Raw genomic sequence first — 24,777 nt, 5'->3', positions numbered from 1 at the left:
ACAAACAAACAAACAAACTCAGGAATCGGTCCTATTATGCAAAAGTCCAGAACCTTTGCCAGTATTGCCAGAATGTTCATTGCTGTACAGCATGATCAAATACTTGAAAGTTTTAAGGGTTCAGTTTGTGTTATAACAATCACACTTGTAGTTAGTTAACACCCTGGAAACATTCTAAATAGGCAAGTGTTGTAAAAAGTGTAAAAAGTGAGAAATCAAAGATTTTATTCACTAATGAACCAAATGAAGCAGAGACGGTGGTGTTGGCTTGATTGTCTGTATTTAGTAAACTCTGGTGAACGCTGTTACCATCTAGTGGTGATAGGCTGTAACAACATTCACATAAACAACTACATATTAAAAGTAATTGTTCATGCCAGTTTATTTACAGGAGTTTAGAAATATATTTTTGTGATGAACATCAAACAAAATAATTTCAATAATTAAAAACAGTTTAATTAGCCTAATCCAAGCACAAAAGGACATAAAATACAAAATAATATAAAAATAATGAAAAGGTCAAAACTAAGACAAATAAGCTGAAAGGTAAAACATTAACCTAAGGTAAAAAGAACGAACAACAACAAATAAGAAGAAATACATGCATCCAGTGCATAATATTTCACGCAAGTAGGGGGCGCTATAATACAGTGAAACACAAGAGAAGGCAACAACAGAGGCTCATGCAGAGTACCAGTGTCTTCTTCCCACTGCCTACCGCCGATCAATCCATTCAGTGATGTCATAATGATATCACAGTGATGTCAGATCAAAGGAGATGTGTTTCAGTGAGTGAATGTTAAGTGAACAGTATTTTAGCATAACATCGATCTTTCTCAGTTATAGCCTATACCTTGCTTCCCTGTGGATATTTTAACTAAGACTGTTCTTAAGAAGTGTGTTGTAGCTGGTGAATTTTCTACTTAAAGATTAATTATTAAAAGTCTATTTTTAAAAGATCACATACAGCAAAGAAAGAAAGAAATAGCCTACTTTTACCGGTATTTAACAAGGATTCATTCAAATGATCAAACGACACAGTAAAGATTATTTTTGTTACAAAATATTTCTATTTCAAATAAATAATATCAAATGTATTTTCTATTCATCAAAGAATACTGAAAATGTATCACAGTTTACAACAATGATAATAATATAAAACACAAAGCAAGTTAAACGGAGATAAATTACACTATTATACAATATATTATTTGTTTAATACTGTAATACTGATGGCTATTAACACTACATTTCAGGGTACCTGAAGGTCCATGGACAGTATTATGTAATACACTATGTGAGAGTTGTGTTTAAAACAGTTGGTACCATGGATTGCTGTCTCTCATGAGGTGACCTATGACCCCATCTAAGGATGCAAGAATGAGATCATCTATTATCTCATTGGTGATGCCAGGAGCTGAAAGTGCATTTACTGTCATTCAAATGCATCTATTTAGACTGCACTAATTACATTATTGTTACAGTAAACACTAAGAAGAATGAACGAGAGTGGCGATGGTTTTTGCTTCAATAAACATTAGCATAACAAAGTTTTAGTTTTCCAGAGTTCATCCATAAATTAAAATTCTGCCATTATTTATTTATCCCTATGTTGTTTCAAACCCATATGTCTTTCTTTGTTTTTTGGAACACAAAAGGAGATATTAAGTGGAATAACAACCTTTCACAGAATGACAGTATTCACTGTATGAAAAAAAAGGAGCAAAGAAATGGTATTGCCTGCGGCGGTCAGTCTGCCTAACATCTCCTTTTGTTTTGCATGGAAGAAAGTAAGTCATACATGTTTGGAAGTTGGAACAACATGACAGTGAAATGGTGTGTGCTTCATTTAAATAAATAAAAATAAAAAAGACAACTTTTGAAAAACTTTTTTGAACGTAATTCATCAAGACACTAATTAATTAACAAATTTCACCATGGTTAGTAACAGTGCATTAAGGGTCATGAACTAAATTTGCACATGTACTAATTTAATGTGAACAAATTTGAATACATTTCCAGAACAGAAATCTAAACATTGGATAAAGCCAGGTTTCATTCTTGCTGTTTCATAAAATGTTATATAAATGATACAACCCCTCTGTAAAATCCTTCAGAAAATAGAATAGGTAGGAATACAACTGGAAACTCATTTTTAGAAAACATAATTTAAAGATATGTATTGTAAAATCTACACATGCATAAAGTGTGATAAAATAAGCACTTGTGTGTGTATTTTGGATGTTTTCTGAAGGAAGGCATTGCATGAAAGAAAAATAACCCAAAACCTAAAAATTTACCAGTTACGGTGTTAAGGACTGTCAGTGCTGTGGTTTTGATCTGAAACACCATGTGTCAATATAAAACCCTATTGCAGTGATGAAAACAAAATGAAAATCAAATCAAATTCTTACAGCCTTTAATGATTTTCAAACATTTTAAGACTGCTTTGTTTTAATTCTTGAGGCATAAACTTACATTTACATTACATTTAGTCATTTAGCAGATGCTTTTATCCAAAGCGACTTACAAATGAGGACAATGGAAGCAATCAAAAACAACAAAAGAGCAATGATACACAAGTGCAATAACAAGTCTCAGTTAGCTTAAATGCAGTACACGTAGCAGGGGCTTTTAAATAATTGTTATGTATGTCACAGTAACGAACTTCAGGATATCAACCTGCGTGCTTTCAACTCTCTTTATTAACAGTTTACTTTTACTTCTTCATACCACTTCTCCATACCATCTCACTATACCACAATAATATAATTAATAAAAAGAAAACAGATATAATATAATATATATATAGAATTAGAATAGTGAGTGCTAAAGTTAGAGGGTCAAATAAAATATGGAAGAGATTCCGATTCTTGAAGATGGCTAAGGACTCAGCTGCTCGGATTGAGTTGGGGAGGCCATTCTACCAGGAGGGAACATTTAATTTAAAAGTCCGTAAAAGTGACTTTGTGCTTCTTTCGGATGGCACAATCAAGCGACGTTCACTTGCAGAACACAAGCTTCTAGAGGGGACACAGGAGTCTGAAGTAATGAATTAAGGTAAATGGGTGCAGAGCCAGTGGTGGTTTTGTAGGCAAACATCAATTCCTTGAACTTTATGCGAGCAGCTATTGCAAATTGATAAACAGAGGTGTGACGTGTATTCTTTTCGACTCATTAAAAGTTGATCTTGCTGGCGTGTTCTGGATTAATTGTAAAGGTTTGATAGAACTGGCTGGCTGCCAAGAGAGCATTGCAATAGTCCAGCCTGGACAGAACAAGAGCTTGAATAAGGACTTGTGCAGCAAGTTCCGAAAGAAAGGGCCTGATCTTCTTGAAGTTGAATAAAGCAAATCTGCAGGACTGGACTGATTTAGCAATGTGGTCTGAGAAAGTCAGCTGATCATCAATCATAACTCCAAGGTTTCTGGCTGTTTTTGAAGGAGTTATGGTTGACGTGCCTAAATGGATGGTGAAATTGTAATGAAACGATGGGTTTGTTGGAACCACAAGCAGTTCTGTCAAGGTTGAGTTAAAGGTGATGGTCCTTCATCCAGTAAAAAATGTCTGAGATGCGAGCAGCTACCGTCGGATCATCAGGATGGAATGATAGGTAGAGTTGAGTGTCATCAGCATATGATGACATGTAGACAGAGAAGAGAGTGTTTTTGTTTTAATTAACGTATGAAATTATAAACATTATTCATTAGTCAAGGCAAAGGCTTGGTGTAACAGTGCCAAGAGAATCCCATTATGGCGAAGGCTATGAATATTAACAACGTCAAACTGACGTTGCTTGGTAGCCTTGGGGCGTCCAGCAGCGTTTCCTAATTAATATTTACAAGCCAAGCCTTCAGGATTCGTTACCTTTCAGTCACTCAGAGTTTACTGGTCGAACGTCACGCAACGTATTTAATATTCATGAGACAAGCAGTGTGCAGCGCCGCTGAGACAGACAACGAGCAGAACCGAACCTGCGCAGCAACAAGACTCTTCTAGAGAATGACGTCCATTTGTCCAAGATGCGACGAGACTGTGTTTTTCGGTGAGAGTTTTTCCACTAGAATCATCACTCAGCAGAATCACAAGCCAAACTCATTTGATTGGAATTGTATTATTGGACTTTACTAATAAATTGCATAGTATGTGGTCAGGGGTAATTTATTTTTTTAAATAAACTGTTAATAAACTTCTGCAAATCTTGACAGTGTTACAAAGCAAGAGTTTGAAAAGATTATTCGTTTGTTTTGGAGCCATTCGGTTATAAGCAGTGTGATTTGAACACTTATGTTTTCTTTTGGTGGTCTTAAATAGGCTACCCCATATGTAGTTAAGTAGTACAAAAACACTTTGGACTGATATTTGATTTGTGTGTGTTTGTGTGTGTGTGTGTGTGTGTGTGTGTGTGTGTGTGTGTGTGTGTGTGTGTGTGCGTGTGTATGCTTTATAACAAAAGTCCACCTTGGATGTTGTTATTCTGTTTGGGTTCTCAGAGATTTATAGGAATAAACGCAATTAATCTACATATACTAATATTCGCTGCTGTACACATCTTTACTCAATAGTGTATTGGTATTTGATTTAATGTATTTTTTCACAAATGTGGTCTTGCTGTCCTTCATAAACATGAAAAGGGTCTTTGTAAAAAGGTTAAATTAATCTGTCTAGTGAATTTAACTGGGTCAGAGAAAATGATGTACTGTAGGGTAAAATAATAAGTTACCTTTCCTACCTATAGCATAGATATCTCTGGGACCCCAAACTGCCAGTCTCAAGAAGAAGAAGAGGGTCAATTGTGAATCAGCCTGTGCAAAACTAAGTATTGTTATTGATAGGTCACAAGTGACCCCCACAACAGCATTGGAGGATGCTCTCTAGTCTGTCCTGTTATTGTCAGCTCCTGTTTAGTATTCTGTTCCGGCATCCAGTATCCACTGGGCTAGTAAATGCTATAGCCCGTGAAAAGAGAATTGGGTGACCGTGTTACGTAAGAATTTGGCAAGGGACTCTTGAATTAAGTGAGTGGATCTGTTGTGCTACTGTTGCAGGTTAGGGGATGGAGTAACTATCTTTCTGACTGTGTTAAAGAGGATCTTGATGATTTGATATGCCCACTGGGCCTAGACTTCTGAATAGTCAATGTGATTTCTGTTTGACCAGACAAATTTTGTGTGATGGCATGTGTGTGTGTGTGTGTGTGTGAGAGAGAGAGACAGACCCTAGGAATGTCGGCTAGTAGGCATATAGGGCATTGGGGAGGTGGGTTTATTTGCCCACATGCACAATGCACAATGTCAACCTGGAAAATGTTTTTATATCATATCATAGCTCTTCAGTTAGGTATATTATAATTACAGAAAGTAGGCTTGTTGATTGATTGTTTGTGGCATGATGACCAATGTGTTTTTCTCTGAATAGCTTGCATTTCTCACTACTGTGCTCCAAAGTCCATGACTGTTTACTGTGTTTGCTCATAGCAAACTATAGATTTTCTGATATTATTATTCAAGAGCTGATTGTGTAAATGTAGTTAAAACATTCAAGCAGTTTTTTTTGTGAAAAGTTGTAAAACATTTTTAAAGTAGACCGGATCTGGCTGAAAATCAGTATACAATACCGTTCAATAATTTGGGGTGGGCAAGAGATTGCGTTATTTTTAATTGTTTAATTTAATTTAATTACATTTTAATATTTTAACTTTATTCGTAATATTGTGAAATACAGTTCACAGTAAAAACACTGTTTTCTGCTTGCATACATTTTAAAATGCCATTTATCTGTGTGATGGCAAAGCTGAATTTTTTAACAGCAGTTACTCCAGTCTTTAGTGTCACATGATCCTTCGGAAATCATTCTAATATGCTATAATATTGCTGCTCAAGGAACATTTCTGATTATTTTCAACGTTGGAAACAGTTCTGCTTATTATTTTTTGAAAAACCATCTTTTTTTCAGGATTCGTTGATGAACAGAAAGTTCAAAAGAACCAAATGATTGTGCACAGAACCTGCTTGTAAAGCTCTGCTCAAGAAACATTTATTCTTATTATTAATGAAAATTATTAATAAAACAGTTATAGCTTTCCTTTACAGATTAAGGAAAGTTCAAAAGAACAGAGCTTATTTGAAAAAGTAAAGACACTTGTAATATTACAAAAGGTCTATAATTTTGTATCTATTTAATGCATCCGTACTAAATAGAAGTATTAATTAACATTTTTTTTAAACTAAAATAATTCACATTTAACTTTTAAATAGTTGTGCTTGCTTGATATTTCTATTTTTCTTGCTTTCTTTCAGTTCAGAGACATAGAACAAGAAGACCATGTGATGCTAGTCATACAAAGTTAGGTTTATTACTAACATATTTGGTTCAATTAGCAGCTTTTACTGGCTAAAAACCACCCACTTAGAATAGAAGAGGCCATTTGACTGAAATAAAAAGCAGCCAACCAGAAATGTATCACTACAGGACAATTGCAATCTCTTTAAATGTGTGTAATTTAGATATAGATTACTGCAGTTAAGGTGGTCATCCTCAGCGTTATATAGCACACATACTGATCAGATAACACTCTCTCCCTGTTCTAGCTGAGAAAGTGAGCTCTTTGGGGAAAAACTGGCACCGTTTCTGTCTGAAATGTGAACGATGTAGTAAGATTCTGTCTCCTGGAAGCCATGCGGAGGTAAGCAGAACTAAAGTCCATACTGCACTGAGATAGACTGTGATGCTGGATGTCCTGTTTCTTGGTCTGTATGTAACAGCAGAGTTTCTCAGTGTGCTTCACATCCACAGTGTCATAGTTTAGCAGGCGGCCACACACTCAATCCATTGAGCTGACACTGATTTGTAGGTCATCCCTGTCCACTTCTATTTGGGTGCCCCTCATTGTTCTTTTTTCTTTATTCTTTGTTTCCTTTCTCCTTTATACTGAACTGACATGTGTGAGAGTCCTGTCTGATACGTTAGGAGACATTTTCTAGTTCAGTGATCTTGTTTCCCTGTTTGGGTTAAATGATCGTTCATCCCCTTTGTTAGTCTATTTTTCACCTGTAGACTTGTCACTCATCACGAGTAGATGTTTATGGAGGAATTGAAATCCCACAATGACTGTAAACACACAGAATTAATATTTAAAGTAACCTCATTAGATCTGTCTGGAATGCTCTCAGACTGTCAGGGAGAGATTCCAATTACGGATATATTCATTATTTAACTGTTTAATATTGGATGGAACATTTAAGCATGTTTGTTTCCTTAAAAATGTCACAAAAAGCCATTTTCAGTCTGGTACAGCTAGTTCAAGTCATTTTACTGTACAAGTAGGTATATCTGTAAGCAGATGCTCTTTCTCTCCCACACTCAAAGTTACTGTTGTCTTTACCAGAACAATTACATGGACAATGGAGGGGCAAAGATAAGAGTTAATTCAACCAGAAAGCAATTGTCTTTCTTTCTTTCTTTCTTTCTTTCTTTCTTTCTTTCTTTCTTTCTCTCTGAACACACTCACACTTGCATGAACACAAAGAGTTTCCCTTTCTTTTGGAAACAAAACACAAACAGTTATTTTAGCTCACAACAGAGATACTGAGAAAGATGCTTTTAATATATAAAGTTTACAATAAAAAAAATATATAATAAATGGAATAATAATCAAATAAATACTTTCCTAATATGTATTTATTCATTTTAGCATGATATTTTGGCTTCTATTTTTTCAGGAGCACAAGCGCGCTAAAATGCATACACACTAAAATAGAGGTGTGTGTGTGTTTGTGTGTATGTTAGGAGGCTTGAATTTCAGTCCAGTTTGAGCCTGACTGGGTCTTTTTATGCAGTCTGGAAGGAGCAGGATGTAACAATGACCTCTCTTTCATTCTGTCTTCCACACACACTTCTGATCATTTTACCTTGCCTGAAAATACAGGTTTTAGTAGTAGAATGCCTGGAACAAATTTTAATATTAAGAAATAGACATTTATACGGAAAAATAATTGGTATTGTTAAGCCAGAATAGTTCTGTTTATACTGTATCAGCGCTTAAACTGAATTGGGAAAAATATTCTCTATATTTCATTAGTTTAGTTTGTTTTATTGAAATTTTTGTTAGCAAAGCTACTTAACATACAATAAGAAATTCTTCTAATTAAGTAAAATAAAGTTAAAACGGACTAATAAAGATTCTCTCTCACACACAGCATGATGGATTGCCTTACTGTCATAAGCCCTGCTATGGAACCCTCTTTGGACCAAAAGGTGTGTACAATAAGTTGTTACTGCAGTTTGTAAGACATGTTGTGAGTGTGTGTGCAAGTTCTGTGTGAGATACTTTACACAGAAAAATAGAATGTGTTTTCATACAAAGCTAAATGAGAATCTTGGGGGTGATAGGTTTTTCATGTGTATTTGGAGAAACTTAAAAAAGGCCCAGGTAAAAAGCTTTTGTAAGATAAAAAAAAAAAAGGTTGCATTTCATATTTCTGAAATTAAAAAAAAAAAAGTTTAAAAATAGCTCAGTCCTTACATAACAGTGGATACTCTATAGTGGCTGACTGTCTGAGGTTTGTGTGTGTGTGTGTTTAGAAGTAGGAAAATATTGTGTTTAGTAAGATGCTAGGTTTCAGTGTAAAGCTTATGCTAATGCACACTCAGACATTAGAATATGCTTGTTTCAGGTTGTAATATACAAGTGAGTGCGCAGTTCAGGAGAGATACATTTAATTAGGACCCAGAGAGGATATTTTTGGTTTGGTATTTTTGTTTAATGCTATTTGCATTAGGAGAGTCTGAACACTTAGATATGAGCTTTATCCACCACTAACACTCATTCATGCAGTACTACTCACTGTTCTGTCCTCTCATTGGTAGGTGTAAATATTGGAGGGGCAGGATCTTACATATATGACACACCTCCTCAAACGCCGGTCAACAAATCATGTAACAGCCCTTCAGACGGATCGCCCACCACACCTTGGACCAACTCACAGATCAGCTATAATCAACGTAAAGGTACTGTCATTTAGACTGTTTCTATTTAAACTCCTGTTTAAACGTTTGGGGTCAGTAAGAAACTTATTCAGCAAGAACATATTACATTTAAAAAAGTGACAGTAAATGTATTAAAAGTATTCAAATAGATTTTTGTTTTGAATAAATGTTATTCTTTGGAACTTTCTATTCATCAGTGAATCGGGATAGCTAAATATTTATCACTGTTTCCACAAAAATATTAAGCAGCACAACTGTTTCTACATCGCTAATACTAAGACTGTTTCTTGAGCAGCAAACCAAAAACACATATTTCAAACACATATTTCAAGATTTTTTAAAAAGAATTGTTTGTTTGGTTTGAAATAATAATAAAAAATTTATACCACGAATTTCAAAAGCAAAAAAATAATTACATAGTAATTAAATAGTTTAAAATCTGAAAAAAAAAATAATAATCTTGTGAGAAAAAAAGTGGCACTTGTGAGATGTTTTAAAATGAAATTCAGTTATATTAAAGTGTGACTTAAGTGTCCATGTGCTGTTTTTAGCCACTGTATTTATATAGACACACTTTGAGTTGCATTGTATCAAACATGTCCTTGTACAACACTTCCTCAGCACTTTTTAATACACACATACACAGATTCCTACACTGAGTGGGAGACAGAAATACTTAAACGTGTGTGTTGTAATAGAGAAGTGGGAGGATGCTTTTCCAAAGTGACCCCCTTGGGATTTTATGTGGTGGAATTTTAATGGTCTTCGATGAATGACTCCTTTCCTGAAATATTTCCCCTTAATAAGTGTTTTCTGACAGGCGGGACATTGCAGGAATGTTAGAGGAGGGTTTTAAAGGACCATTTTGGAAACGTCTGGAGAAATGCATCGGGTGTTTCCTATACCCGTGAGCCAAGCACCATGGGTTCGCTTTGATAAAATGAACACAGGAAAATGCATTAGGATCTAAGATTGGTAACAGTCTGTCATCACTGATATGAGACAGAAGTGTTGATTTAGGATAGAAGGCAGGTTTGTGAACAGAAGTGACACAGATCCTTATCAAAGCACATCGTACAGCACAGCTTTAATCGCACCAGCCTGGATCTGGCCTTCAGAAGCATCAAACCAGATGTTATTAAAATGTTTTGGGAACAGATCTAGATTAATAACTTGCTAATTGATGTCATAGACATCGTATACTAAGAGACACAAGTCAAAAAAGTGCCTATATGTAATTTTGAATGAATTATGGTCCTCCTTGGCTGAATTACAGTTATAGTTCAGCAACTTTTAACATGCACACAGAAATGAATATAAAAGCAAGAAAAATTTACATACAGATACATCAAGGTTTTGCTCTTGTTTATAGCTTCCACTGCACCTACACGAATGTTTGCCGGAGAGACTTGTCTGTGTCCTGGCTGTGGAAAGGCCGTTTATTTCGGTGAGTCCAGTGAATCAAAACTATGACTTTACAGACATTTGAGAACTTTCATTTTGACCATTTTGAGTCCATTTAAAGAGGACCAGCAAAAATTCCAATAAATAATAAATAAATACTAATGTTTTTAAAATATAAAGGTAAAATGTTTTTAAAGTTTTAGGTAAAAGTCAAAGGTGAGTGTTGTTTACGACGGTTACTCATCATTTAGACTTGAGTGTAACATTTAAGGACTTTGTAGTTCTTTTCTAGGCATATACAGTCATGTACGTATAATTTTCATGTTTTTAATGAATACCTTCTTTGTTTTACATTTTCTGAATTAATTTTTTTTTATATGTAATCATTAAAAACAGCACTGTGTTTAATTAATGTGATGTGATGTCATTCATGGTCTAATGCTGCAGCTGAGAAGGTGATGTCACTGGGTCGCGACTGGCACAGGCCTTGTCTTCGCTGTGTTAGGTGCAAGAAAACACTGACCCCTGGTGGCCACGCAGAGGTACTTCACAACCTACTGCTTCTAATTTGCAGTTAATGCGTCTTCACTACTTCAGCTTTCATACTCTGATAGATATGTTTGCTGTATTTTTGAATCCATTTTTTATTTTGTCAGTTTTTGTTTTTAAATAATATTGTTTTTATATTTTTTGGGTTTATGAAATATTAAATTCCACAATAACAGCTATATCTGAAATGTAAATCTTATATGTAATGTAAATGGTTTATTGTGTCATATTTTTTTAGAATATCTATATGATGATGATGGCTTTATCATTGATTCAGGCTCCCTTTTAATGTGCTTTATTTTCTCTCTTCTCTGCAGCATGAGGGCAGCCCATACTGCCATGTGCCCTGCTACGGGTACCTTTTTGGACCGAAAGGTGTGAATATTGGAAAGGTGGGCTGTTACATTTATGAGAAAGAAAACGCAGAGAATGAAATGCCAAGTGAACATTAAATCACAAAGGAAAAGCTCTTTTTTTAATTTTTACAAAAATATTTTTTACAAGTTAATAAAATTGTAAGGTATAAAGATTTTTTTTTTCACATAGATATATGCAGATGTCGTCGCATAATGCATGTATTCTGATAACCAAAGATGGCCATTGGCATCTTAAAAAAAAGAAAGTCACACATCGGCATTTCTCTAATTTTTTCTGTTTCTCTCTTTCACAAGCACAAACTCAGATATGTATTTATTCATTCATGGCTCCATTTTAAATATCTGTAATTATTACATGGCACTGGAGAAAGTTGTAAATCCTTGTGTTACTAATAAAACATACTTTAAAAGAACTTTGGATTGTTCTTTTAATTGAATTGTTTTTATTTGTTTTCACATTTACAGGGATCTATAAACATGACAATCTCAGAGCTCCTCCTTGTGTTCATTCATTGTCATTTTCTCCTCATCCTCCTGCTTGTCTTGATCTTTAATGAGATTTTTCCTATTCAATATCATAAAAAAAAATAAAAAATAACTTGGTTAATGAACACACAATATCAACTTTCCAGATTTTTTTAGATTTAACATACTGTACCTACATCTGTTTTGGTTTTTATATTACATCCTTGACTCAACAGAATTACTCAGGTGTTTAGCAGTGTGTTAATACAAACCTTCTACACTTGCCTTAACAAAATATTATAGGTCATGACTTACCCAGTACCCTCAACATCCTCTATAGTCTCAGGTAGACACCTGTCTCGTGTCTCAGGTAACTGCCAGGCCACCAGAGAAGCAATGAGTGCCACAGAGCACAGGATGGTCTGAGAGAAGTGGCCCCAGAAACTGTCCAATAGCAGGACTAGAGGGGCCACAGACACACCCAGCCGGGCCAGGAACGAGTTATAGCCCATCCCATTTTGCCTGAACGATCCAGTCAAAAAAATAATTGTTAAATACTGTGCACTGCTATGTAATGAGGAAATCTATGAGGGAAGAGACTGTAAATATAAGTGTATGCGTTTATTTTACATTTATATAAAATATAAAAATCATGTTAACAATACCTGAGGACAGTCGGGTAAAGCTCCGAGCTGTATAATACAATTGTACAAAAAGCAGCAACTGCAAAACCTTTACCCAGTACTGCCACCACAGTACGACCAACCCACTGATCTGAATGTGAAAGAGAGAATAATGAAAACAGTAAGACTGAATAAACAAATTAAATGTATCCTCTTGTGCCATTCCGGTAAGATCAGGTTGTACTGAGCTTATGCCATCTGTATAATATGCATTGAACAAATACAGTAAAAATTAAAAATAATTTTTTTATGTATTTTTCTATTCTACCCTATTACATTCTATCTTGGTCTACGAATCTACTCGAGCAAGCAGCATCTCACGGTTAGAATTTAAGTGATTGCTTCTGCAGTTAACTCATTCCGTCAGCAGGTAAGGCCATATCTCGGACCTCCCACCCTGGAAAAACTCAGGGAGGTAGCATTAATTTCAATAGCGTTAAAACCAAAGATGACAGCTGTACTCTTTAATCAGTTTCAGTTGATTTATTTCTTGCTCGATTGTAGGCTGTGTTACCTGGGTTAGGTTATTAACTGAATCTCAATAAACTGTTACTAGATAAGGTCTCTGAGTGATATTGAGTATTATCATGATTGCATATTAATAATTATGGCAAAAATGGCTTTAATGTTCTCCAAATTCACTCTGGTGATGTCTAATCTCTTTTATGTAGTAGAAGTAGTCTGACATAAACAGCAACAGTCATACAGCACCATGGGCGTAGGTTTGGTCGCAGCTTTGGTGGGGACACCCTCATAACCTGATAAATTATTATGTACATTAGTATTTACACTAACAAAAAATATTCTGCCACAAGGAAACAAATCTAAATAAGCAAATATAATAACCTTTTTCTTCTATAAACACTATTTACCCTCCAGTACACTCATGTTTATGTTGACTGCAAGATTCTAAATTAAGGTACAGGCTAATTGACATTCAGTTACGTGCTAACGTAGCATTCTATCATCCTGGGTAATACTATCACCAGTTAATACTATTTTCCACAGAATCTGCATTTGAAAGCCTGGTCAGTCACTACTGCCAATTTTTTTTTTTTTTTTTTTTTTTTGTGGCTAGCTAGTTATTTTGCCTACTTACACTCTGACTCTGCTTTATGAAAAAGCTTCTTATGTCCCCTTTCTTCTTCTTTGGTGGCATCTACAAAGTACAAAAAGGGGCAAAAAAAAAAAAAAAAAACCCGGAATATTAAAATGTTTTTTTGTATTTGGCAGAGAGACAGCCCTTGTAACTTGCCGTCGTCAACATGCGCTCGCGCGCGCACACACGCACATCAGCCGCTCGCTGCTAGTGCAAGCACAAAAGTAGTCCCGGCCCGCGCTTGTAGCCTGTCAGATACCCTGCCGCCAATCAAATTGCGGCGTTTCTTGTACTGTCGTCGTCCTGGCCGTTAGAATCGATCCAAATAGCAGTGCAAAGATCCAAATAGCAGTTCAAAGGAGCTTGCTAAATACTGGTGGGGACAAATTTGTCATCTCAAAATATTGATAGGGACTAGTACCTAGCGTCCCCCCCAAACCTACGCCCATGTACAGCACAGTCATCAAATCTGTTACCTGTTTCTATTTCAGACACAATGTATTTAATATCACCCTGGTGGCTTTAATGCTTCCCTAATTTACTCTGGTGATGTTTAAACTTCTCTCTTCTCCATTTTTTGGTCCGAAATGAACAATAATGGACATTCACAGTCACCAAATCCGACAAGGCAGTATTCAAAGTTATCTCCTTCTGTTTGTCACAGAATGGTTTTAATATTATCCAAATACACTCTGGTGAAGTTTAAACACCTATAATGCCTTGGTTTGATGAACAGCAACAGACACACAGCAGGGTCACCAAATCTGACATGGCAGCATAACAGGTTAATTCAATCTCTTATACCCCCCACCCTCCACTCCCCAGTTCTGTATATATTTACACTCAGAGTTCAGTCGGCACATCTGTTTCTCCACAGCATGCCAAGTGACGGTTATAAATCCTCAATAATATGCATGTTCTTGTGCGAACATTTAATGAACAGTAACCTCCAGTTGCAGAATTGTCTAAGTCACCGATGTTTGAACATAGGCTGTTTGTGAACTGAACTCACATGTGTAATAAAGTTCAAACTCCACAGTGACAACGGGGCCTACCATGGTCACAGAATTTGGCATAACATTGTGATATTGCGTATAATTTGCAGAAACTGGGGAGAAACTATCAATATGCAGTAGACAGGAGGGATGTCTGCAGTCTTAACATCTTATAAATCTGTTACAAAAGTAATCATGCTGTTTTTTTGTGAGATATTCAGTAGCAACAGCACTCTTGCACATGTAATCATAATCATCACTGGATAATCATAGGTTGGTTTTGCCAGTCTCACCTCTGGGTATGAATATGTTAATCATAAGGCTGATTGCGGCCAACAGCTGAGCTCCTGCTTCAGTTTTACGCCTGCCAATCTTCTCCAGCAGGTAATATACCATCAGTTTAGAGGGAACCTCAATGGCTCCATACACAAACTGAGTGAGGTACATATTTAGTCCAAAGCCTGTGATGTTGAGACTTATACCATAGGTCATAGTGGCAACACAAAACCTGTATGAAGTGAAAAATTGTTAATAGATTATTTATTATTCAAACATTCAAGTCCTTGTTCTGTAATCTAGAGCCACTGGAGACTATAGTGCAGCCAACAACACTTGTTTTTTTTTTTTAATAACTGTATTTAATAGCAGGAATCTGCAGGAGAAACTACATTACCCATGATTCTCCAATGATCTTTTCACAAATAAGAGAATCGAAACATCGAAAATGCTCTGTACTCTGAATATACACGTATTTTACAATAAATAAATACAAATGTAAGCTGTTAAGCACAGTCTTGCAATTTAGAATTTGGTCTGATTTTGCTTTAAATCAAAGTTTGTAATGTTGTGATTCACCTAATAGCTGGTTGTTTGGTTCATGGCTTTTAACACTTTAACAAAGTTTTTTTTGTTAAATCATATTGGAAAATTTAACGGGAAAAGTACTTTGGAACCAAGGCCACTGAAAAAGTGGCCATGCTCTGTTGAACTGTGGTTCATTTACACACCATATGGTCCCTGTGAGCAGAGCCAATCTCCTCATCTTAGGGGTTCTGACGAGGTCCAGGTACGAATAATTTTTCTTTCCCCCATCTGTAACTATTATAGAGAGAGCCTATAAAAGTAATGCAAAGATGTATTTAGCCTACAGATTTTTTTATTTTTTTATTTTTTTAAAGTGATCAATCCAATGTTATATATTGTTTTCTCTCACCTCAGGTTTGATTCTTGAGATAACGTCCTCCTTGTGGTTCATGACAGCACATTTATGCAGATAATAATGAGCTTTTTCAGCCTTGCCATTAGCTATCAGCCACCGAGCTGACTCTGGAACCCACCTACATCAGAAACATTTGCTCTGTGTAACATTCTCACCCTTAATTGACTACCGTAATTTCTGTAATGCTGTGATTTTAATTTGACAGAATATGCAAGGTCCATTACCACCAGAGGACTGTGGATAGCAGTAAAGGTGAAGTGACAGCCACTGTTAGCCATCTCCAGTCTCTGATACAGAACGCAATAAGAGACAATGAGGTGCTCCCAACAGCCCACGCCATACTGTCAATTATACATACAAGCCTCCTGTGCTGAATGTCCACCCACTCCACATCTGAGGAAAGACACGCATATACAGTAAAGCCATTTTACTTTGTTTTATATTCACATTCAATGATAACCTTGGGACCTGAGATAGGGGTCTTACTGAGTACGGTTGAGACGATAACGATGCCGGTGATGGTGAATCCACTAAAGAATCTCAGCACTGCAAACATGATGAAGGAGGAAGAAAAGATGCTGGCCAGTGTAAAAGCCATTCCTGATATATAGGACACCAACAGCATCGGCTTACGGCCAAATCTACACGCCAAACAGAAGATAGGTTTATTCATACAGAACATTTCATGCTTGTGGCTGTCTTCATAAAATGCTAATCGTTCTTAATATTTATCTTAATGTACAGTTCTGTTTTTTTTTTTTTTTTTAACATCACCTGTCACTCATGCCTCCAAAAAAAGCTGCTCCAAACATCACTCCGACAAAGAAGATGGTGGCCACAGCTTTATTCAGACCTTTGTTATCACATACCAGATCCCACTTTAAAATAAAAAGATACTGAAAATAAATTGTCTTAAGAAATTCTGATGAACTTTTAAAACCAGATGAATTAAATATATATATATTTTTGTGGATGTGAAAATGACAAACAACATATTTACTGACACTGTAAAACCTAATAGTAAAAATTTACTAAATGAAGCAAATCATTTGAGTACTAGTACTAGTTTATTTTTCAGTTTATTTGGCATTTTTAAGTTATCATTGTGAAAATATGGTTTATGTTGAGGATGAGCCGTTGACTGAAATTTTTTTTACTTTATTTGGAAAAGCTTTAACTGCACATGCAGTAATGTTTTTTATTGAAATGTGCAGAATTGCTAGCTAACAATTAACTCAATAGACTTGCTAATTTAGGATTAATTTTATGTTTCAATATTTAGTTAAACAATGTATTCAAGTATAGTTTATAGTGATTCAAATGAAAAGGCAGCACCTTCTTCACTGAAATCTCACCTGTGTGGCGAGAGTGCTGATGAACGTTCTGTTGTCATACTCCCATCCATTCTGACACTCCACTACTGGAAGTTCTGCGCTGCTGGAGGAGTTTGTCAACAGATGAAACTGAGGATAAGAGAACATGTGGCAAGAAGCAGGAGTCCCACCATCCTGAGCTGGAATACTGACAGTCAGTTTCTGCTCCCGACTCAGATTCCCCAAGATTCCCTGAACATCCAGAGAGCTGATATCACAGTGGTGAGATGGGATGGCGGCGATGAAGTTGCTTAGTAAAAAGTGACACGGTATAGTGAATCGTCCTACAAAACTGATGCAAAGAATCATCTTCTGGAACCTGCCGAAGCCATTGATCTCCGTAATTAGATCTTCAAACTTCATGGTTTTTGTTGATACACAGACTTTCCTCAGTGTCTTCCCACAAAATCCCTGGTTTACATTGTGAGCTTTTATGGGGTATCAAAGGTTAAAGTAACTGGAAGTCGGACACATATTGTACTTTGGTCATTAAAAAAACTGCTGTTGTTTCATGTCTGTGTTTAATGTGTGTGTGTGTGTGTGTGTGTGTGTCCATATCTTCAAACAAGCTGCTACCCATAGTATCTTGTCAGCAGGGGTGAATGATTTGTGATTTGGCTGTTAATTCCTGTAAAAGAGTGTCTCGTTGGGTGCAATTCACGTGGTTAATGCATATGGACATTGACACATTTCCTGACCATACAGATGATCTCTTGTCACACTAGGACACTTTGGCTATATACAGTACATTATTTGCTCATACATAAATGTATCATAAACAGTTTCAGTCCCTTTTTGATAAATTTTCTCTTGTTATTTTATAATGGCTTAATTTCTGGAGTTTGCAGATAAAAGGCAAACTTCTTCTGATCATGTAATACATCTTTCGTCAGAGTTGTCATGTTGAGTTGTTGGCTAATATTAAGAAGGATTTTCTTAGATAAAACTAGAATGGTTTATTTGTCATAAACGTTTGACACAAAATTGCTAAATATGGCATCTAAATGCCTATTGATTTGTTTAGAAATGGAGTAAAAAAGTAGAAACACATTCTGAGCTGATGCTGACACATTGGGTTTTTGTATGGACATTTGCACAGATTAACTTTTGTCTTCATCAAAACACAAACATCAGCACTGATCCGGGCTTAGAAAACCTTTCAGGCAGCTGTTATTCAACAAGCTCATTGTGCAAGGCTTTGTGGTTCACAAAACTTCTATATCAAGAGGATTGAATCAAAGTTAAGGCCTTTAATTTGAAGCTTTACGTTGTGTGCATAGCCCAAAGAAAAAAATAACTTTATTCATATCCTTCTCCATAGACATAAAAACTTACACTCTGCATTTTACAGACACTTAAGAAGCACTAGGGCAAGATTCCAGATTAAACCTGGTTGAGGATCAGTTTAACCTGGCTCATTTGTTTATACTTGACAGTCATAACACTCTAAAGGAGGGAAACGGTTAACAGAGGGACTGTCTAAAGCTTTGTGGAACATTTGTAAAAATTAAACCCTTTGGTTGAAACTTTACATTGGTGGTTTCACAATAGAAATCCATTCTTGCTTTGTCATTCTGAGATTATCATAACTTTGCCCTCAAGGCAGCCACAGTCTGTTGATTTGAAACATGAATGGGACATGAATTATGACTTTACAGTAATGTCTGGTTTAAAAGAAATTTCAGAATAAAAGAAAATCACATTTAAATTCAGCAAGTATTCAACTGTGTCACTAAAGGCATTTAAAATGTTACAAAAGATTTCGGTTTAAAATACATGCTGTTCTTCCATGAAAAAAAAACAACAAAAAAAAAACAACAACTGCAGAATATTTTAAATGATAGCACCAAATCATCAACATCATCGGAATGATTTCTGAAGGATCATGTGACACGAAAGTAATGGCTGCTGGACATTCAGCTTCACAGGAATAAAAATTGTTATTATAAATTGTAAAAATATTTTACAACACCATTGTTTTCATTATACTTTTGATCAAATAAATGCAGAGCATAAGAGACTTATTGCAAAAGCATCAAAAATAAATAAACTAATGACCAAGAGTGTCACAAGAGTAAGTTGCTAAATAAAGACCAAGACAATTCAATGATGAATTTTATTTTTATTAGATTCATCTTCTCTACAATTTAGATTCACTTTGTCTGCTTGTAGGACTCCGTTCCAAGCTGATATTCATGTTGTGAACACACTGATCTTTTCCTGAGTAAATCAAACAAAAATATTTTATCAAATTCCTTGAGAACACTGCAATATATTTTATGAGTCAGAATTATATTGCGACTCTCAATTTAATTATCTTAAATATGACATGTTTAATTGAGCAATTAAACAAAAGTTTCTTGCAGTAGAACTAGTAAAGGATTATTCACCTAGTTTTCTCAATGTCCTCAATAGTCTCCGGAAGCCGCACATTGTGGGTCTCAGAGAGGAGCAGCGCAAGGAGACCTGCACTGACGGCTACAATGCAAAACAGGACCTGTGGCAGAGGAAGCCAGACCTCGTCCAGGAGGCTTACAAGAGGTGCAAGAGAAACACCAACACGACCCACAAATGAGCTATAGCCCAGTCCATTCTGCCTATAAATTGAGAGAATGTTAACAACCCCTTTTTAGTCCATTTTTCATTTAATGTTCAAACACAAGTATATTTGCAAATGATAAACAACTGACCGTAACACAGTTGGGTAGAGTTCAGTGGTATAGAGGAAAACACATGTGAAGGAGGCCTCAGAGAATCCTTTACCCAGCACAGAAATGATTGTACGGGGCAGCCACAAATCTAAAGACAGGACCAAAGGCATCACCTGAGCCATACATTAAATGACTGAAATGCATGAGTAACATGTGATTAATATCTCAAGATCCACAGGAAATAGGATTTTATACTTACCCACTTTATTAAGTAAGTATTTTATTTGATACTTAGCCATTTAGTTGGCTTTTCATATTAAACTGGGATAAGGTGTATTTTAATTGGAAAAAAATAAACACAGATTTTTACTTCAAAAAAACATTTTAAAATTTCACATTTTAGGATGACATACAGCAGTATACTGATTTGTCATTTACCTCTGGGAATGAGGACAGTGATGCCAATGCAGACCCCTGTTGTAATCAGCGTGCCCACCTGGCTGTACCTGCGGCCCAGCCTATCAAGAGACAAATAGGCCACCAATTTTGATGGCAGCTCTATGGCCCCATAAATAAACTGGGTCAGGTACAAATTCAGCCCAAAACCACTGATATTCAAACTGATGCCATAGTAAGTGAATGCCACTCCAAACCTGCAAAAACAATTTACTTCAATATCTTACTTAACCAGGTTCTGCCTTGATTTCGAAGAGCAAATTATAATTTTAGCCATTATAAAGTTTATTCTCTGAACAAAACATTCCCACCAGGTGATCCCAGTAAGTAGAGCCAGTTTTCTCATCTTAGGAGACCTCACAAGATCCAGATACGAGTACTTCCTGTCACCTTTGCCCTCAGCAATTATAATGTTGGCAAGGGTCTGAAAGATCATGTTCTCAAAAGCTTTAGGGAAATGCAGAAAATGTGATTGCTTTCTCAAAATCACATATTAAAATGTTACCTCTGGTTTGATATCTCTGAGGTTTTGTTGTCTGTTATTGGCTGAGGCACATTTGCTCAGGTAAAAATGGGCCTCTTCCAGTCGTCCATTGGCTATGAGCCATCGTGCTGACTCTGGGATCCATCTAGAAGACAGGAATGTAGGTGATCTGGGAAAATTGGACATTTGAGTCAATCATAGTAACATCTTACCTCCACGTAATCACTGCCAGTCCGAGAGGAGCGGTTACTGTGATGACCAGACTCCTCCAGTCGTTGACAAGATAAGCAATGCCAGGCAATATCATAGTGCTGAGTGACCAATCAAAACTGATTATGACGCCAGCAATCGTCCTGTGTGCAATATCAGCCCATTCTACACCTGATGAATTACAATAATGTTTTATTATTTCAAATCGATTGTCAGTCTGTGCATTATTGACAGGGATTTTTAAGTGACTTTCTGCAAGTTAAATTATGATAGTCAAGTGACTTTATGACTGAGTCATTCAATCATTCATTCAATCAGTTGAAATTTTTGATTCATGCAGAAATGTCATGAGTCAATGAATCATTCAACTAGTTAATTTAAACTAAACAAGCGTTGAGCTGTGTTTGTAAAATCTGTCTACTAAAAACTATGTTGGGTTTTAATCATATTAATTATAAAATACATTTTAATTAGTCAACCTTAGGTATGTAAGAAAGCACTCACACAGGACGATGGAGATGATGCTGATGCCTGTAATGCCCATTCCAGTGAAGAACCTCATTATGGCAAACATGATAAAGGACTGAGACATTGCACTGGCCACCCCAAACAAAATGGTAATTAGGTAAGACACCATCAGCATTCGTTTCCTACCAAACCTGGAATAAAGAGAACTGTAGTGTTACGGATAACTAACAACAAGTGACACACCAATTACGTTTTTAAGTAGTGTCACAGGAGTTCAGCTGTTTTCAAAGTAGTTTAGCTTTTTTTTTTAGTTTAGCTTTTTTTTAGCATTTTTTTTTTTTTAGTTTTGCAAACAACTTTTTAATGTCTTTAAAAGAACAATCCTGTCTCCTAAACCGTTCTTTGTGACAGTAAATCAGTTTGTCCTATATGATCCTCTCTCCCTCAAAAGTATGCAGTGTTGTCTGCTTCATTATAGTGAACTGATTCATCCTAAACGATTAAAAAAGGAATGGAATAATTTACAAATCTCATAAACTTATATTTTATGCACAATAGAATATAGATAACATATCAAATGTTGAAAGTGAGACATTTTGAAATGTCATGCCAAATATTTTAAAGCTATACATTCTAAAAAAGTTTGGAAGGTAGCAATAAGAGGCCGGAAAAGTAAAATGTACATATAAGGAACAGCTGGAGGACCAATTTGCTACTTATTAGGTCAATTGGCAACATGATTGGGTATAAAAGGAGCCTCTTAAAGTGACAGTGTCTCTCAGAAGTCAAGATGGGCAGAGGATCACCAATTCCCCCAATGCTGCGGTGAAAAATAGTGGAGCAATATCAAAAAGGAGTTTCTCAGAGATAAATTGCAAAGAGTTTGAAGTTATCATCATCTAAAGTGCATAATATCATCCAAAGATTCAGAGATTCTGGAACAATCTCTGTGCGTAAGAGTCAAGGCCGGAAAACCATACTGGTTGCCTGTGATCTTCGGGCCCATAGACGCCACTGCATCACATACAGGAATGCTACTTTAATGGAAATCACAACATGGGCTTAGGAATACTTCCAGAAAACATTGTCGGTGAACACAATCTACATTGCCGTTGCTGGCTAAAACTCTATAGGTCAAAAAAGAACCCATATCTAAACATGATCCAGAAGCGCAGGTGTTTTCTCTGGGCCAAGCCTCATTTAAAATGGACTCTGGCAAAGTGGAAACTGTTCTGTGGTCAGACAAATCAAAATTTGAAGTTCTTTTTGGAAAACTGGGATGCCATGTCATCCGGACTAAAGAGGACAAGGACAACCCAAGTTGTTATCAGTGCTCAGTTCAGAAGCCTGCATTTCTGATGGTATGGGGTTGTATGAGTGTGTGTGACATGGACAGCTTACACATCTGGAAAGGCACCATCAATGCTGAAAGGTATATCCAACTTCTAGAACAACATATGCTCCCATCCAGACGTCATCTCTTTCAGGGAAGACCTTGCATTTTCCAACATGACAATGCCAGACCACATACTGCATCAATAACAACATCATGGCTGTGTAGAAGAAGGATTTGGGTACTGAAATGGCCAGCCTGCAGTCCAGATCTTTCCCCCATAGAAAACATTTAGCACATCATACAGAGGAAGATGCGACAAAGAAGACCTAAGACAGTCGAGCAACTAGAAGCCAGTATTAGACAAGAATGGGACAACATTCCTATTCCTAAACTTGAGTAACTTGTCTCCTCATTCCCCAGACGTTTGCAGACTGTTATAAGAAAAGAGGGGATGCCACACAATGGTAAACATGGCCTTGTCCCAACTTTTTTTAAATGTGTTGATGCCATGAAATTTAAAACCAACTTATTTTTCCCTTAAAATTATACGTTTTCTCAGTTAAAATATTTGATATGTCATCTATGTTGTATTCTGAATGAAATATAGAAATTTGAAACTTCCACATCATTGCATTCTGTTTTTATTCACAATTTGTACAGTTTCCCAACTTTTTTGGAATCGGGTTTGTATAAGCATGTAATAGAGTTGGAAACTAGTTCATTCTAGTGAATCTATTCATCCTAAATAGTTATTTTATTTGCATGCAGTGTTGGAAAGGTTGATTTATTGTAGTGAATTGCTCCAAAAATCCAAACAGTCCCTGTTCTATATTTAGACTTTTGACCCAGTTATGTACATTAAAGTGTTTTTGCTCTATATAACATTAATTTATATTTTCCAATGGATACTTTAACTAATACTGAGATATGTTTTTATTCAAAACCAGTCCCTTATATGACATCATTGTGTGTGTGTGTGTGTGTGTGTGTGTGTGTGTGTGTGTGTGTGTGGTGTAGATAAATAATATTATACTTTACTTATATTTCAACTTATGATTAGCTTATACATTGTAGCATCACTGCTCACTGTATCTCATGAAGGCTCAGATGCATATCTTACATAAAGTCTCACCTGTCACTCAGCCAGCCAAAAATGGCAGCTCCTAACATCACACCAAGAAAGAAGATGGTGGCTGTGGCTTTATTCAGACCTTTCCTGTCACACACCAAATCAAACTGAAAGAGGAACACATACATTATTGGAGAGATGTCCTTTTTCTTTTGATCAGGAATGTACGTCTAAATTAAGAAGAACTACAACTATGCTTTATATATATAACTTCAGCTTTAACATTTATTTGGGCAAAGTACTTGGACAAGAAGTACTGTGGAGACCATATTTAACAGTCTTAAAATGTGATTAAATAGTTATAAAAATGTTTTTGAATGAAGGACAAATAAATTGAATTACCTCAGTGGCCAAGGCTGATTTAAACGTACTGTTGTCATACTCCCATCCATTCTGACACTCCACTACTGGAAGTTCTGTGCTGCTGGAAGAGTTTGTCAACAGGTGGAACTGAAGATAAGAGAACATGTGACAAGAAGCAGGACTCCCATCTTCCTCTGCAGGAATACTGACAGTCAGTCTCTCTTCTTGACTCAGATTCCCAAGGATCCCGTCAGCATCCAGAGAGCTGATATCACAATGATGAGATGGGATGGCAGCAATGAAGTTGTTTAACAAGAAGTGAAACGGCAGTGTGACTCTTGGAATCACCAAAAGGGCGATGATACTGATCTGGTATTTTCCAAACCCCCCAACCTCAGCCAACAGGTTCTCAAACTTCATCTTTGCTGATCAAATCTTCTGATGTGGCTCAAAAGAAGCAGGGAGGGCGATAAGGACTTGAGTTTGTCCAATCATAAGTGTACATACACATTCACTGCTATTATGTAGATGATTAACCTCTCATATACTGACATTAAATATTCATACATATTCTTTTTCTCCTTTATC

The 24,777-nt window shown here is 36.1% G+C and overlaps 3 protein-coding genes across 4 annotated transcripts; 1 reads left to right on the top strand and 2 right to left on the bottom strand.

Annotated features, from left to right (window-relative positions):
* The first annotated feature begins 3,930 nt into the window (after positions 1–3,930).
* LOC113113706 (cysteine-rich protein 2-like) lies at positions 3,931–11,731 on the top strand. Its single transcript, XM_026280129.1, has 7 exons — positions 3,931–4,045; positions 6,591–6,685; positions 8,199–8,256; positions 8,869–9,009; positions 10,361–10,435; positions 10,840–10,934; positions 11,259–11,731. The coding sequence occupies exons 1-7, from the start codon at positions 4,003–4,005 to the stop codon at positions 11,391–11,393; spliced, it is 642 nt and encodes a 213-aa protein (XP_026135914.1). The 5' UTR covers positions 3,931–4,002; the 3' UTR covers positions 11,394–11,731.
* Positions 11,412–17,647, bottom strand: LOC113113705 (solute carrier family 22 member 7-like). Of its 2 annotated transcripts, none has more exons than XM_026280126.1 (10): positions 17,135–17,647; positions 16,554–16,675; positions 16,266–16,420; positions 16,004–16,172; positions 15,774–15,897; positions 15,568–15,674; positions 14,854–15,068; positions 12,449–12,557; positions 12,099–12,305; positions 11,412–11,883 (listed from the first exon to the last, which is right to left on the bottom strand). In XM_026280126.1, exons 1-10 carry the CDS (start codon positions 17,513–17,515, stop codon positions 11,805–11,807), a joined length of 1,668 nt encoding a protein of 555 aa, XP_026135911.1. In that variant the 5' UTR covers positions 17,516–17,647; the 3' UTR covers positions 11,412–11,804. The 2 variants fall into 2 exon arrangements, with proteins under 2 accessions (XP_026135911.1, XP_026135912.1); XM_026280127.1 differs by having other exon boundaries at positions 16,554–16,657; positions 17,135–17,645.
* Positions 17,648–19,254: 1,607 nt separating this feature from the next.
* On the bottom strand, positions 19,255–24,666 carry slc22a7b.1 (solute carrier family 22 member 7b, tandem duplicate 1). Its single transcript, XM_026280125.1, has 10 exons — positions 24,229–24,666; positions 23,890–23,993; positions 21,458–21,612; positions 20,956–21,124; positions 20,765–20,888; positions 20,571–20,683; positions 20,242–20,456; positions 19,843–19,951; positions 19,543–19,749; positions 19,255–19,372 (listed from the first exon to the last, which is right to left on the bottom strand). The coding sequence occupies exons 1-10, from the start codon at positions 24,607–24,609 to the stop codon at positions 19,306–19,308; spliced, it is 1,644 nt and encodes a 547-aa protein (XP_026135910.1). The 5' UTR covers positions 24,610–24,666; the 3' UTR covers positions 19,255–19,305.
* Positions 24,667–24,777: the final 111 nt, after the last annotated feature.

Source organism: Carassius auratus, chromosome 14 (genome assembly GCF_003368295.1).
Source record: "Carassius auratus strain Wakin chromosome 14, ASM336829v1, whole genome shotgun sequence".
Classification (NCBI taxonomy): domain Eukaryota; kingdom Metazoa; phylum Chordata; class Actinopteri; order Cypriniformes; family Cyprinidae; genus Carassius; species Carassius auratus.
The sequence above is the reverse complement of the archived record's forward strand: the minus strand, read 5'-3'. Positions and strand labels throughout refer to the sequence as shown.

What these genes read in the sequence shown, in the direction of transcription:
- LOC113113705 (XM_026280126.1), bottom strand. Translation starts at nt 17,515, where the DNA reads ATGAAGTTTGAAGATCTAATTACGGAGATCAATGGCTTCGGCAGGTTC. An exon ending in TATCGTCTCAACCGTACTCA is followed by an intron (nt 16,173 to 16,265) that starts GTAAGACCCCTA and finishes GTCTTTCCTCAG; the next exon opens with ATGTGGAGTGGGTGGACATT. An exon ending in CTATCCACAGTCCTCTGGTG is followed by an intron (nt 15,898 to 16,003) that starts GTAATGGACCTT and finishes TTTCTGATGTAG; the next exon opens with GTGGGTTCCAGAGTCAGCTC.
- slc22a7b.1 (XM_026280125.1), bottom strand. Translation starts at nt 24,609, where the DNA reads ATGAAGTTTGAGAACCTGTTGGCTGAGGTTGGGGGGTTTGGAAAATAC. An exon ending in CATCATCTCCATCGTCCTGT is followed by an intron (nt 21,125 to 21,457) that starts GTGAGTGCTTTC and finishes GTAATTCATCAG; the next exon opens with GTGTAGAATGGGCTGATATT. An exon ending in CTCTACCCAACTGTGTTACG is followed by an intron (nt 19,750 to 19,842) that starts GTCAGTTGTTTA and finishes CTCAATTTATAG; the next exon opens with GCAGAATGGACTGGGCTATA.
- LOC113113706 (XM_026280129.1), top strand. Translation starts at nt 4,003, where the DNA reads ATGACGTCCATTTGTCCAAGATGCGACGAGACTGTGTTTTTCG. An exon ending in AACCCTCTTTGGACCAAAAG is followed by an intron (nt 8,257 to 8,868) that starts GTGTGTACAATA and finishes TCTCATTGGTAG; the next exon opens with GTGTAAATATTGGAGGGGCA. An exon ending in CAGCTATAATCAACGTAAAG is followed by an intron (nt 9,010 to 10,360) that starts GTACTGTCATTT and finishes TCTTGTTTATAG; the next exon opens with CTTCCACTGCACCTACACGA.